Genomic DNA, 16,153 nt, shown 5'->3' on the forward strand with positions numbered 1-16,153 from the left:
GTAAGTTTCAAAATTATGTCAAACAAATAGCTAATTCGTTCAAACAAATAGCTCATTTGTCCGAACAAATAGCGATTTCGCTCGAACAAATCTTAATTCGCCGGAACAAATGAACAAATCGTCCGAGGAAATAGCCAATTTGTTCGAACAAATATGATTTATTTAATTCTTTATCTTGCCTTTTCACGCCGCCTTATGGAATATATTTTTTTTTTTTTAAATCCAAAACTTGATTTTAAAAAATGCCATCCCTATCCATTAAAAATGTAGATATAGCGTGAAATAGATGAAGTACTGTGCTCGAGTATATTATCACCTCCTTTTTTTGTTGGAATAATCGACAACATAAACGTTTTTAGTTTACTTTGATTAAAGAAAAACCCAACAACTATTAAAGAAATTGGTAAATTGCATGTGAATGAACATTCATCTAAAATAGTATTGTATTGACCCCTCCTGCCCTAAAATATATTTACAGAAAAAATAAAAAGCCTTGTACACAGTGGCTCGCTCTGACTCAGTCCGCTAAACTTGGAATGTCAGACACAGAGATGATTAAACCGATAATGACAGTTCGCAAGCGATAGCCATCAGCAACGGTCACTTGTGTATAGGCCATGTGGACAAACGCTCGTGTGATGTCGCTCTGAGCACTTCCATCTGATGCTTGAAGCAACTGATGTCGGATAAGATTACAAAAGGGTGTAAACCTGTGGTGCGGACAAAATTGAATAACTTCGAGACAAAAATGATTTGGTCAGTTAGAATTCACAGGGCATTGAGCATTCATTACGGGTGTAAACTTTGAAGCAACTAGTGGACAGTATATACTTGTGATTTTTTTGGTTCCCTTTTGAAGTGTTTCAAAGGTAAGATATACCCATTCTAAACAAAGATATTTTAAAGAATATAACAGTATAGAGAAAGATAAAAAAAAATGTTATAAAATTTCTTTTTACAAATTCTGTTCATACTCTTACTGAAGGTATGTCCATCATCAATATTTTTTTTTTGAAACTTTGATACGAGTTAAAAGAAAACCCCGTATTTTAATAATAATTTTTTTTCACATGTGGATGTAACAGATTCATTGGTGTAAATTTAGTGTTGCAAGAACTTTTTTTTTTATTTTTCAAATGAATTTTTTTTTTTAAGGTAGGAAAAACGCGAAATTGTAATAATAATTTGCACTAAACAGCTATTTTTTTCTTATTTAAAGCTATACATGTATGTTGAAAATTTTTAAGCAGGGGGAAATTTGTAAAACAAGTGATTGATGATCTTTAATCCATATTTTTATGTAAAGAATTGCTAGAAAAATCTATTATTGTCTCCATTGGTGTATTCCATCATGTTTTCTGCCGCCTGGTAATATCTAAAACCTGACACGGGGAATGACAAATCCCGAATGTGACAAGAACAGAATAGAACATGATGGCCGGTGATTATGCGACTGTTAATATTGACATCTTTTATGCGTTTTATGACTGGCGTAGTGTAACACACATGTAAAGAACACATAACGAAGCAGATTTTATACTTTGGGCGAAATAATGCTATACTTTTTATCGCATCGTGGTAAAAGAATTGGGGATCTGAGGTCAATTTTCTTAAGTTTGCTTGTTCTGGTGTTTCCACAAATATGATAACTATGAACTTATACGACAGAGATTGAACGATTAATCTTAATCAGACTTTATGTAATATTCATTGGATTTTTTTTTTTATTTTTTTTTTACATTTTTCATAAAATTGTTAGATAATATAAAGACATTATTTAAATCTTAGTGATTTATTTCAGGCCAGTTTTGTCTTCGTAAAATATTCAATTGAGGCTTTAACCTAATTTTTTCTCCAGACAATGTCAAAGACGCGTTTACCCTAATTCCATGACATAATGTTGCGTAAAATGGAAACATCGAAAGTTAGTATTCCGTTAACTAAGCATTTTCTAATGAACCGTGGAAAAAGACAGAGATAATACCGAAACGATTCAGGCGATTCAGATCTCGCGAGATTACGCTACCCCGTGAACACCTATCGGAATATCTCGGACATTAACCCACACCCTTCGGCGTTTTAACCTGTCTGGTTTTAAAAAGTCTTGAAAGTTGTTACATGAATGTTTTCATCTCGAGACACAATAGTTGTATAATCTGAATCCGTTAACAGTTGAGTTGGCAATCCAAATTATGTCTTTCTTGTCTGATGACTGCTGATGCTTGTTAAGCTATTTGCTGAAAAAGTGGCTACTAATTTAAATGTTTTGGAGGAGTGTCAGTTTATAATCATTATTTAGTTCTATACGTTTAGAGTCATCTTTCTAAATTAAAAGCTCAAAGCGAGAGAATCACGTTAGGCATCTGGAATCACAAAAATAACAGAGATGCACTGTGTATTTATAAAAACAAATTAGTCCGGTTTTTTTTTTTAAAAATAACGTTCGTCTTATCGCAAATGCGCGATAAATAATAGAAAATGCATATCAAATTTTGATAATTTTTATTATATCTTATCCTAATATTTTTTTTAAGATTTGAATAAAGTTTGGTCACCATCAAATGAGTTGTCTGGAATCATTTATTGGAGTACAAATTACAGGCATTTTACAATATTTATTCAGTCTAGAGATTTCATAATTCCAACCACTGTGACGTCATTCACCATACTGTCCCATCACCGATTCCGTAACAAATCTCGTTCGGTCTGGACTATATCAGTCATGGCCGCCAAAGACATTTATAGCAAAATGTCGGGACTCGTACGGTATCAAGCATAAAAAACATTCAGATTTTATGAAGTCGCAATTCGTTTGAGCTTGTTTGACCTATATGTTTCATCAAGTTTATTAACTCAATGATTTACGAATGTGAAAATGTGTATCCTCATTGAACAAGGAACGCACTATGTTTAGTACGATGTTTGACCTAGAATTCTAATTTAAGGAGGTTTGATGGTCACCAAATTGTAAGACTTTCCTTAAATTTTTTAAAAGATGTTTTTTTTTAAGTAATAAACTATTGTTATGAAAAAAAATCAAAATATATTTTAAATTTATATTTTGGGAATTTTCCTATATCTTTATTCAGAGCTCTTATTATAAAGAAGACAAAAATATCCTAAAATTGACCACGACTGTTCAGCCCCCTTAAAGCTTTCCCTCAACTTTTAATGATTTCTCTTGCGCAGAGGAACTCAACAGTTCTGTTTGCCATAGGCTAGTGTAAACATAAATTGGGATTTTAATAAAAGAAAATTTAGGTTAGACTTTAAAAAATCAATATTTTTGTGGTGTAGTAAACGTTTATCTATTACGAAGTGCTATAATATTATATTTGTAATGCTTTAGCTCGCCAAAATTTATAATAAGTATATGATTATATATTTTTTTAAATAAAATGTTGAAATAAATCGATATGAACAAAAAAACCAATTTATCTAAATAAGCAAAGGGGGTAAGGGGGAAGGATCGGGGAAGGGATGGGGGTTGTCTGGTAGTTTTCTGTATATGGCGTGGGTGTTTGTTTGATGTAGGTAGTAAATTGTGCGTCCAATCATGTACCTAGCACCTGTAAAAACCTGGAATCTTAGAGCTGTCATTATTGTTCATACCTAACCAATGTGATTCTCTGCAAGATAAAAAAGAAAAGAAAAAAGGAAAGCATCAAGCTAGCTGTCAAGCTAAAGATGGCTTTTATCTTTTTTGTCGCCAATGTCCTGTATGGGAATTTTTGCATTTGTATATGACACTTTCTTTCATAATTCTATTCAAAAATATTAAAACATATATTCAGGTTGTCGGTTTTGTAGATTTCAATCTTTTAAAGATAAACATACATGTATCTAAGTATTTTTAAACACTTAAGCTAATTATTGTGTGTTTACTTGGATATGGTTTCTCTCCAATATAATTTTTTTTCTAAACTTAGCGGAAAATATTTAAATAAAATATGTATTTCATATATTTGAAAACCGAATGCTTCGAGCCCGATCATATTAATGGTTTATCTCGAGCCCGAACGTATCAGACATAATGCATGTAAAGCATTGATGACTGACATTGCTTAAAATATACGACCTGCATTCCATCCATATTTAATAATTGTCCTGTCATCACTTAACGCGTCAAGTTACACGAATAGTTGTATCTCGTTGCATGATTAATTAAAGTCCACGGTCAAATGGAGGGGTCAGTCAGATTTTTCAGTCACGCTTGATTAAACCTGTATGTCAGGGTTAATGATCCGTATCCACTTTCTGCGATTTATGGGTTTTGATGTTTTGACCAAATCATATTCATATTAATAACCGCTATGTCCCGGAGAAAGATTGCGTACTTTCAAACATTATGGAACGGAAATTAATGGACTTTTCATTCAAGGCCAAAAGTTGATATTTTAATCCGTAAGTTTTTTTTCTTTTTTTTTTGATTGAAGGGTGGCTTTTTCATTCATTGGTTTTTATCAAATGATCAATACATTGATTAATAGGTGTGTAAACACATGTTCGTCTGTCATGTAAGTCAATGGATATAAGAATGGTGGTCATTGCTTTAGTTGGTTACATCTACTATTTCTGAGTTTCCAATTATTTTCACTTTCACTTTTCACTTTTAAATAGTGCCACTGTAATGGTGTCATTTTGATAAAGTTGCTTGAGATGACAATTTTTAAAAAAGATTTCTAAACATAAAAAACATTTATCAAACGTATTTCAGATGTATTTGAAATGATTTGACATCAACTAAGGCAATGTTTTGCTCAATTACATTGTATGTTGATTATAATTGTTTACCTTTTTAGTAAGTCAGAATTGTTAAAGAAGTGTACAAGCAAAATTGACAACTTATTTAGATAGATCGTACAGTAATGAGATTTTAATATATGATTTAATATTTTGTTTATCTAATATTATTAAACAATTTCATTTTTAGATATTTATTAAAAATAAAGCGTTTACATGATGTGTATAGATTTTACTCGCGGAAGATCTGACTTCACAGGAACAAATGGTTGCACTTTCAATATCTTTTTAAATTTTTGGTAACTATATATCATACATTAGAATTAATGTTTAGGACAATGAGGGATACTTGGCAGCATTTCCATTTTGTTTTCTTGTTGTAAATTTTGTGGTATGTTTATTTTTTTTTTTTTTTTTACAAATGGTATATTGTTGTTTTTGTTATCCTTAGGTTATAAGCATTGTTTTATTTATATACAGCCACCATATTGGACAAGGATAGTACGTTGTTTATTATGTCGTCCGTGTTTTTTGCTTGTTAAAGGTTGTGTTGCTAAATTAATTACTAGTAGTTTTATTGACATGATTTTATTACTTTAATAAGGTATAGTATGATTTTTTACACAAAATTTCCAAAACAAAACCCTTAAAACCCAACAACCCCGCTATCCACCCCCCCCTTCCCCCTCCATTCCCCCCCCCCAAAAAAAAACAAAACAAACAAACAAACCCCACCAAACAATCTCCTCCACCCCACCCCCTGCCCCACCCAGAATGCCAACCATTTGAAAAACTAAAAGTTTGTCAATGGCATCCTTTTTAATAACAAATGTCAATAGTTTTATTCTAGACATAAAGAATAATTTATGGGTACTTGGTCATGTATATAATCATAATGAACGATATGTTGTTATGAGGTCTGACAATATTTGCTCATAAGTAAATAATTTATTCCCACAAAACCATGGAAATCACTGTACAGAAAACTTATACCTAAATCTGTATTACCCTAGTGGTCAAAGCTAGATGGCCTTTAAATGTCGACGACTTACGCATGCAATCTGTTTTCTGGTTGCACAAAATAGCGCTATATCCATTGGTATTCCAACCGCATTCATTTGACCGTGACATAAAACGCATTGGTGAACCAGATGTACCTAGCTCCGAAGTCTCGAGAGACCTGTCGTCTAACCACCGAACTCACGCGTAACTACCCATCATGCATTGTGTGAACTTTAAGTTTTACCCTCTGGCTTTTTTTTCTCTATAGAAATATCTGATTAGGAGCGGTCGCGAGCGTATTTTTATCTTACTTTTGAGAACCTATAGATCTTGCCTGTAGCAAAGCAGATATAGATAAATAATAGATCTATTCACCTCAGTAAACAGATATTTTGTCAAATGTCAATGATTATTTTCATACTCCTCCCTCCTTTTTTTCTGAGCACCTTGTTTTTTTGCTTTTAATAACTTTAAAAATGAAACCACTGTTCTGAGTAATTTAAACAAATTAGAATTCACGTGCTTTATGAAAGAACTACACTAAGAAAATTTACTCATTAATTGAAATTGGTCTAAAATTATCACATTGTATTTTTAAATTATCCATTATATGTGTGCATTCATTTTACTGTTTAGATCCGCCCGTCTTTATCCATTATATGTGTGCATTCATTTTGCTGTTTAGATCCGCCCGTTCATCTAATTTTATTTCTGCATTCCCTTCGGCCGAATTCATTTATTATATGTGTGCATTATTTTTGTTATTTAGATCCGCCCGTCTTCATCATGTTCCAGTGGCGGTCCTCATGGCTCCAGACTCTTGGCAGTCTGTTCGTCTTCATACAGATCATCTATTTATCATCATCCCAACGTAAGTATTGTGTTCGAAGTACCGAATAAATGAGTTTCATATTGACATTTCTCTTACCAGCTCTCTTTCTCTATCGCTCACTCTCTTATTCTCTACTTTTCTCTTCAAAACCACGAATGCCTATTTTACACGAGAGAGTTAAGCATTTTAAGAGAGAGAGAGAGAGAGAGAGAGAGAGAGAGAGAGAGAGAGAGAGAGAGAGAGAGAGAGAGAGAGAGAGAGAGAGAGAGAGAGAGAGGTTTTGAAATTTTGAGAGTGGACAAAAGATAGAAAGAGAGTTACAGGCATATATTGAAATCTTTTTCTCTTTTTTTTACGTAAATGAACAAAATAAATAAAACATGATATAGAGAAAAAAATTCGAGACATTGAAATATTTAATAATATTTTACTAAAACACTTCTTTACGAAATCCATTCATGTATTTATCATAAATTAATTTTGTTTTTTACCAAAATCAATCCATCAATTATTTTTCTTTAACATTTTTTTCAGAACTTAACTGTAGAGTCCCATCAGATATAGTGTTCGTTCTGGACGGCTCTGAGAGCCTCAAAGATGAAGATTTTAAAAGCATGAAAAAGTTTGTGAACAATCTTTTGTTGAGTTACCCCGTGGAGGAAAACTTTACAAGAATCGGTGTCATTGTTTTCGGGACATACCCAGCAGACACCATTAGACTTGGATCCACCTACAACAAATATCTTTTGGCGGCAAGAATCGAGAATCTTGCGCATCCGAAATCCGGAACCGGAACTGCTCGAGCTTTAGAGGCTATGCGGCAGATGTTCCAAACAGAGAGTTGTAAGTAACTGTACAATTTTTTTAGTTATAATTTTTTTTTGAAATGAATAAATTTGTTTTATAGTCATTTCTCTCTAGCGGAGATTCTTCTTATTACTATTTGTGGTTTAAAAAAAAAAATTATCTTCTTCAACTAAAATGCCTTTTCTTAATTAAACCAATACATATGCCTATCAATATTTAAAAAAGTTAGCCTTTTTGTTTTGGAATTGTTTAGCTTTCAGAAACCTGTCCACACACCAGATAATACATGCACAACTATATGAAGAATTTAGCATTACTATTATTAGAAATAGTTTAATACAGGAATATTTGAAACTCACAATCAATAAAATATTTTAAAAAATCCTCACGAGTATCACCTTTTGTGAATATGAACGAGGTATGTAAGACATGACAGAGAATTTCTAAAGATTATTTAGGTTACAGTTATCAGCCTTTATATTCTTGTATTTCAGCTCGTCCATTCGTCCATCGGGTGGGTGTGGTCATTACGGACGGCCGTTCCGCTTCACCAGAGCAGACCAAGGCCCAGGCGGAGCTAGCCCGGGCGGAGGGCATCACTCTAATGGCGATCGGATTCGGATCCAACATATTCCAGTAGGTCACGTGGTTATTCGTATAAAAAAGGGGCATGTTTATCAGAACTAGCCCCCCCCCCCCCCCCCCCCCCCCCTCAAAAAAAAGTTTAATGTTCTAATCTTTTGATCTTTCTTTTAATGTTATCATTATTCAGTTATAAGCATGAAGTGTGTTTCTTCTCTCTCTTTTTCATCTAACCTCTCCTCTTGCCCTCGCGTCCCCCTCTCTCTCTCTCTCTCTCTCTCTCTCTCTCTCTCTCTCTCTCTCTCTCTCTCTCTCTCTCTCTCTCTCTTTTACACTATTGCATTTCTCCTCTGTACATGCATATGTTTGTTTATTTGATAACAGAGCTGAATTGGAGACAATTGCCACGGCCTCCAATGTCTTCATGTCGAACTCTTTCAACGACTCCCTGCTGGAAGTGGACAACGCATTACGTCCCTTGGTTTGTGATGGTAAATATAAGTTATTTATCATATGATAATCAAATCTGTTTAATCATCTTATAATCATTTTTATGCTAGATGATTTTATATACACGAAAGAGGAAACTCACTAGTCGCCTTCATGCAGTGCTCGCTTTTAAACTATTTTGTTCTGATTCTGATCAGAGACTCGCGAACAATATGTATACATGTATATCCTGTGAAAAATTATTTTAAAATAAGTATTCAATAAGGTACACATGTATTTGCAAATACAGATGGTATCTAAATATAAGTTATTATGATTTGTTCTATAGACTTTATCAAAATAATTTTAAACCCGGAAAAAATTCAATCATATATACATGTATTTGGGGGAATAATGATTATTTCAGAAATTACAATTTGAAATTAACACATCAACTAGAATATTGTGGTTCAAGATAACGGTATATTTTCTTACCCAATATAAATCTTGCACCGAAATCTCGTCTTTAAAGAGGTTTTCAGATTTGATAAGAAACAAAACATTTTAAATCGAAAAACATAATGAAGATTCCATTTAAAACATAAATGTTTATTTACTAAATTCACGTTATTATGTGGACTGAGAGCATTACCATCAGCGTAACGAATAAATAGGTTTCTTAAGCGAACTTAACTGTGCACAAATTTCTTGATGCAAACTATCAGTGAAAATTCGATTGTAGTTGATGGCCTTTAGCTCGAAACGGTCACACCTTTTAACATATTATTTTTTAATTTGTCTTGCAGCGCCCCCCGTGATTATTTTATCTGGCGGCTCCACCGTTCTTCTGGGCGGAAGTATAGTCCTAACAGCCACCATTAGCACCACCTCCGCCGTCACATCCATGAAATGGCAGAAGTTGTCCGTTAACGGGGTCGCTACTGATATAGACATTTCCTCGGCGTCCGGGAAATACAGCGGAAGTACTGTGTCAACTCTAAACCCCAGGCTCGTTATCAACAACGCTAACTATAACGATGGCGCCGTCTATCGGCTTGTTGTTTCAAATGCAGCAGGGGAGACAACTAGCAATGGACTCAGTCTTAGCATAGTTGGTAAATAAAAAAACTAAATACATACCATTATTAGTTAAAATTAAATTATTTAAGATGTACAGGTTCCTCTATTATAATTCATTTTCACTTTAAGGCTTCAAGAAAATGTCTATAGTCTATCTTTATTTTGTCATAAAATAAAAAAAAATGCATTGGAAAACGGTTAGAACTTCACAATTTACGTATTATAAATTATTTTGCAAGAACTCCCAAGCATTACGATCAGCGGAAATTCCATCGTGGGATTCGGAAGCAGGGTCAGCCTTTCCGCCATTATCTCCAGCACAATCCAAATTTCCTCTGTCAGATGGCAGAAGGTGTACAGCAATGGCGCCGCTTACGACATCAACGTCGTCGGCACTTCCGGCAAATACACCGGAAGTTCCAACTCTATCACAAATCCAGTGTTGGTGATTAATGGCGTCGATTTCACGGATGAGACTAATTACCAGTTAGTAGTGACTACGCCTCTCGGAGAAGTGACTAGCAACCAGATTAACCTCATAGTGACAGGAGGTATAATTTTTTGCCTTTAAAAAAAATTCCATATAGATGTCTATAATGTGCGGTTATTTGAGTGCTGACAACGCTGCATTTTAACAATGCATTGATTTACAACGAAAGAAAAATGATGCCGAAAGATGTTTATATGTCTAATATATAGAAAATTATAAATTAAACTTTTCATTTTGAAACCACAATTACACAATTTAACAATTGCTAGTTACACTTTTTTCAATGCTTTTTCCTTTTTAATTAACAATGATTTCACAAATACAATATGTAATTTTTTGGAATACATGCATTAAGTTATATATTTTTTATTAATATAAACGATGTGCTTCTGTATTGTGCCAGGGCCCACAAATGCACCCACAACCCCTGGATTGCCACTCACAACGGACAGAATCAACTCAATTCCTCGTATGTATTGTTTTTGTTCCATTTTCAAAATCGCGTTCTAAAAATTTTTCTTATACAAAAAACGTCGAAGAAAACCCCTTATGCTAGACCTATCAGGATAAATACAGAAAAAATTCAGAGAAAAATAATAACAAGGCAATTTTTTTTCAGTTGAAAAATTATGAATAGCAAAAACATTTAAAAATTAAAGATAAAATGTCAAAAAAATTGTTCCATTTCACATATTTTACTTGTTGGAATCGTTTTATTAGCCGAGCTGTGCCCTAATTGTATCATCGGCCGAAACTGGGGCTACAAATCCGTTCCAGGAGATTGTACCAAGTTTGTTCAAATGTTGCCCGACGCCGACGGAAATGCTCTTGAGTTCACACATGTGTGCCCCTGGGGTCAGTTCTGGAATTTGAATCACCTGACCTGCCAGCCTTCCCACGAAGTCTACTGTGCAGATAGTGAGTAAAATGCTGAAATATGGATTTCAAATTAAAAATGATTATGAATAATCACCAAGCATTTTGAATAACTTCACCAAGATACATGGACGCTATGTGTAGAATAAAATTGAAATCTATTGATAATAAGGGGCTATAAATATTTTAAAATATCTTCTTTAATGTTTTAGGATTTTTTTCCCGCGATTTGTTATGTATTTAAAGTATTTTAAGAATTCTAAACTCAACAAACATTCTTACTTCAAACGAATAAAACGCATTTTGAAAAAAAAACTTTAAAACAAGAATAACTAAAACACTTTAAGACCTGAAAAGTCAATTTTTTGCATTTTCATATTTTTCGATTTATATTTTATAGATCCTTGTGCTGGAAAACTCGCCGGAACTTTAGCCATGACCGGATTCTGCAGCGCCTTCTGGGCATGCCTGAACGGAACTGCTGTAGCTTCCTGTTGCCCCACAAACAGCAGAGCTTACGTCCAGGGGGTAGGCTGCACCACTGACCCCTCATGTCTGTCGGAGTGTCCCCCGAAAGATAATAGGATTGTGTCTCCCACCGGTAAGTATCTTTCTTTTAGTTTTTTATTTTTTTTTCTTCCCTTTTTGTTTTCCAATGTGCCAAATTACATAATTAAGATCAAACTCCCATTATATGCAAAATGTAGGTTTGTAATAGCAAAAGTATGGATTTGTGCATTTGGAGTCCCATATTTTATTGGTGGGATGTTTAATGTTAAAAAATAATATCAGCAGGACTTTAAATTAGCTATAAATCAGCATCACGAAAAGCGCATAAGTATTGTTACTGCTTTTCGATTTTGAAAACGAGCGAGTGTTTGAGCGTTCAGTTAGAGCGTAAACTAAGAAACAAATTATATAATTAAAAGAAATGTGAACGTGTGAAATCCAGTGAGTCTTTCGCAATTATTTTTTCACGTGACATTGCATATCGTTTGCAGTATCTAAAATAGACGTATTGAGTTGATGGGGAGTAATAAATCGGTCGTTTAAAGAAAAAGTGTTTATTAATTAAGTGAAAACAAATCATATACATGTATCTATGATCTCTGACTGAAATAATAAAATGTAGCCATTCGTAGAAAATAAAGAGTTCACGTATCATGATTTTATTTTATTTGTTTTTTTTTTTATTTTTCGAGTAAAATTCAAATAAACTGGTTTTTGGTGTTCTAATAAACATTGAAAAAAAAATATGTAACACTGTTTTAAAATTAATGCTTTATATTTGTTTTTTAATAACTATTTTTAGCTTCCTTCAACGTATAACGTTCAAAATACACTGTAACTTCAATATACATGTATCAAGCGATTTCCTTAAAACAAAATAGTGTACAAAGTCTTGTTTTGTCGGAACTCTCTGCACTTACATAAATGACATGTACACGTATTTGGCATTTCCTCAATAAACATGGCCGCAACGGGCCACATCACGTGATTTACTGCAGACAGACACATAGCACGGTCACTACGGATAAAAGACCACCGATATATTTACTGTCAAGCTAAATTCGTTTGTAGGACTAGAATATTATATATATGCTTCTTTTACAAATATAGAACAATATTATGCTAGTTCCGTAAGGGGATCTCTCTTTTTGACGTTAATCAGTTTTGATCCTTGATTGGCATACATGTGTTTCTTTAGTTGTGTAGGGGCTCAAGTTTTTTGCGTTATACAGTTTTGATCTTATGAGTAAAGTATGTGATTGGCATATATCATATTGTAATGATGACAAATTCTAGCAGGTAGAAATATGCTTACTAGTACTACAATATTTCTTTTGCGAATGAAAAACGATATCAATGTTCCTCTAGTTTCACATTTCAGTTAATAGAAACCACAATAAATCAAATAATAAAAAAATCGTTTTACTATTCTTTCGATCTGTTTTTGAAAAATAATAATCGAAGTACATCAGCTGATCATAAAACAAATACATCGGTAGAAAAATATAAATGTATAATGGTTCATTTTCTGTTTAGTTTGCACCAACTTCGCCGATTTGACTGACGAAAAGAAGTTTATACAGATGGCGCCCGCTGGCAATGTCTCTATGCACTGTCCATTGGGAACGGCCTTCGTGGCGGCGGACTGTGGTTGTACAAAACTCATTGAAATTCTGCCATCCTCAAACCTTGACGGTAAGAAATATTGACATTTGTTATTTTTTTCATTTAGAGAATGTATTATTGCAAACAAAGATGTGCAACGTCTCTACAGGGCGCAAAACCCTTACGAAAAAGCCTTATCCATAAAAAAAAAACTAGTTAAAAATAACTTTCTGTGTTTTCAAAGAAACCTTATTAAAATAATGATATGATTTACCCATTTCTTGCATTCTTTATATTTTTAAATTATTATTATTAAATAAGAAAACATTTTATATTATCAAAAATGAAATTGAAACTGATATTTAATGTACTAAAGTGATAAAAAATACTCTCAGCAAACCGATCAGTTTTCAGAATTTTGTATTGTGTTATTATTGATAAAACTGGAATATTTTGGTACAATTTCAATTTTTTTTATTTGAAATGTCATTTAGAATGTAAACCGGAAGTCATCATGACCTTCGACGATCCGGCCAGCCCGTACAAGGATTCTTCCACCAACCACATTACCGTCACGTACGAATACGTCGACGTCGACCCGTCTCTAAAAATGGCCAGATTCAATGGATCCGGAATGATCAACCTGTACCGGTTCTCCAACGCCGATTTCCAACAGAGCCTCGTTATCAGGCTTGAGTTTCAGGATCAGCCAGGTGGCGCTGAACAGCAGGCGTTGGTGACAAACTGTATCTTCTCCTACCAAGAAGAGGCCACCATTTCTATGATCGTCGATAAAAAGATCAGCGCTGTTATTTTCGGCCTGGAAACCACAGACGCTAAGGCCGAGTTCATTGTTCCCTACACGGTAGGTGTAAGCTTTACCGGCGATATGAACCTTTATTTTATTTGCCTAAATACCAGCAAATAGTTAAATGTTTTTCCCTTCAAATTTATTTTTTTTCAACAGATTTTGATACACTTTATATAAAAAAAGAAAAAAAACCAAAACAAAGATACATCATTATTAATTTCAAAAAAAGTATATCTAATGTCATGGAGTGCAATCCTTAAAATTCAATAAAAGGTATAATTCATGTCAAAACCTTTAACAATGTTATTTCTCAAACAGAAAGGTGCTGTGAATAAGGTAATCTTCGTATTCAACGGAGAGCAAGCAGTGGCGGTCATCAACAACGTCAAAGCAAATGTAGGACTTACAGGTAAGGCATTAAAACTGACGGTGATACATTCCGGAAATAAACAACGGTGTTACAAAGTTCACCGGGAATTGAACTTTGTTGGTCAGGTGATCAAATTGTTTGACTTTGTTGGCAGGTGATACAAATCCTGTGGCACCTGAAGGGCTTTCAAATTTTGTAATATCACCTTTTAAACATAACGATTTTTATGGCATTAACAAATCTTTTATAAAGGCAACAAACCGAATTAGATTGCAATTGATTCCAAAGCGTGGCAAACTAAAAACAATGGTATATCATATTTTTTTCTTGGTGAGCAGTAAGAAATAATTAATATAGTTTGATTGGAACGAAAAAGAAAATCGTGTGACAAAATCCTTAAGAGAAGTTGTTATAAACTGTATACACTTCGTACAAATAAGGGAAGGGTACTTTAACGTGTGCTTATTTTTTTACAGGAAAGATCCTCCGTAGACAGAGTGGTATTGTAATTGGAGCAGGAAGTCAGCTCGGCCACTTCAACGGTTATGTGGACAATGTAAGTACTTATTCTATATACTGTAATATCATTTAAATTCGTGGGGACTATTTTCGTTGATTGTTGGATTTTGCCTTTTCGTTGGGATTTTTTTTCGTGGATGCGTCGGTTTTCAGTTTCGGTATAAAAACTTATTCTTTCAAAATTTGTCTTCGTGAAGGATGCAGATACATGTTGAGGGCATCCAAGAATATCACGTACACTGAGCCACTACGAATTCTAATAATTCCATAGTACTTTAACCGCTCTGAAATGGGAATGAAATGTCTTCATAAGAGTTATTTTTTTCATTTTAAAAAACAAGTATATGAATAAAAACATAAACAAAAATATTTTATTTTATTAATTTGATCTTGTTTATGCTGTCATTTAAATTGCTCTTTTAATTTTAAAAAGAAGCTAAATGAATTATTAACTATTTTATTAAATACGAAGTTAAAACATTTTTCCCAAAATCTGCACTATTATAAGTCCGTAATTCCAAGCATCATTTAAAATGCAAATTACGTAATGTAACATCTTGAAAATCATGTAATAAAAGAACTTTTTTCTTTTGCTTTCAGTTTGAGCTGTTTATGTGTCTTCCAACCGAAGTTGAGCAATATCTTCAGAACTGACTAGCTCCTATTATATATTAGATGCAGTATAAGGAAAGTGTTCTAGAAGATAACGTCACTGTGTTTGTGTTAGGAATTACCTATGACGTCATTGTATTGCCTCTTAAATGGACGAGAATCTGTATTTGTAAATCCAAAAATGCATACGTATGTGACACTTCAAAGTGAGCATATTAATGCAAGCTATCAGTCTCAATATTTACTTTGGATTTATGTCTTTTGTACTTTGTTGTTTTAATTGATAGATTGTATCGAAATAAGTATGGTACTCTTATGAATAATTTCTTTTTAAAAATGACTTTGTGTCCCTGTTTTTTTATTGTATGTGTATAATATTTCTTAAAAAAATGTGTTATTCAGCTTTGTGACAACAAATTAAGAATTACATATCATCTCTTTTGTTAGAAATAAAGTCTATTAGAAAACAAATCTGTCTGTTGGTATATTAATACTTGCAAGATGTTGTTTAGTCTAAATTTCAATTGCAAAACTCTTTTCAAATATGTGTAATAGCAACTTTTTTTTTATCAAAAGTTTAAGTTTTTGCGATCACCATTGTAAGATGTTATTTAAGAAATTAAGCTGTAGCGTCACATTAAAAACGTCCCAAGGTGTACGATAATTTATTTCAGTCAAGTCAACCAATCAAGCCCAATGTTTTTTGTCATATATGAGGAAAAAAAGAAAATAACGTGTTACATATATTACCTCGTTCTTTTTACAAAACTGATTTGGCGGCAAGCGCCACTAGAAACGTGGCAAACATTACATCAAAGGACGATTAAATGATAGTAAAAACCTGACATAACCTGCCTATATACAACAGAGCTTTATTCGATGTTC

General features: G+C 33.3%; 1 protein-coding gene across 2 annotated transcripts; it reads left to right on the forward strand.

Annotated features, from left to right (window-relative positions):
- The first annotated feature begins 626 nt into the window (after window positions 1-626).
- On the forward strand, window positions 627-15,594 carry LOC128171979 (uncharacterized). 2 transcript variants are annotated; one of them, XM_052837755.1, is made up of 15 exons: window positions 627-869; window positions 6,515-6,616; window positions 7,112-7,420; window positions 7,879-8,020; window positions 8,351-8,457; window positions 9,202-9,510; window positions 9,715-10,026; window positions 10,369-10,434; window positions 10,686-10,883; window positions 11,242-11,442; window positions 12,888-13,046; window positions 13,451-13,821; window positions 14,086-14,176; window positions 14,614-14,693; window positions 15,257-15,594. In XM_052837755.1, the coding sequence occupies exons 2-15, from the start codon at window positions 6,532-6,534 to the stop codon at window positions 15,308-15,310; spliced, it is 2,484 nt and encodes an 827-aa protein (XP_052693715.1). In that variant the 5' UTR covers window positions 627-869; window positions 6,515-6,531; the 3' UTR covers window positions 15,311-15,594. The 2 variants fall into 2 exon arrangements, with proteins under 2 accessions (XP_052693715.1, XP_052693716.1); XM_052837756.1 differs by lacking the exon at window positions 627-869 and adding an exon at window positions 4,268-4,404.
- The last annotated feature ends 559 nt before the right edge of the window (window positions 15,595-16,153 follow it).

The sequence above is a fragment of the Crassostrea angulata genome, chromosome 2, assembly GCF_025612915.1.
Source record: "Crassostrea angulata isolate pt1a10 chromosome 2, ASM2561291v2, whole genome shotgun sequence".
Classification (NCBI taxonomy): domain Eukaryota; kingdom Metazoa; phylum Mollusca; class Bivalvia; order Ostreida; family Ostreidae; genus Magallana; species Magallana angulata.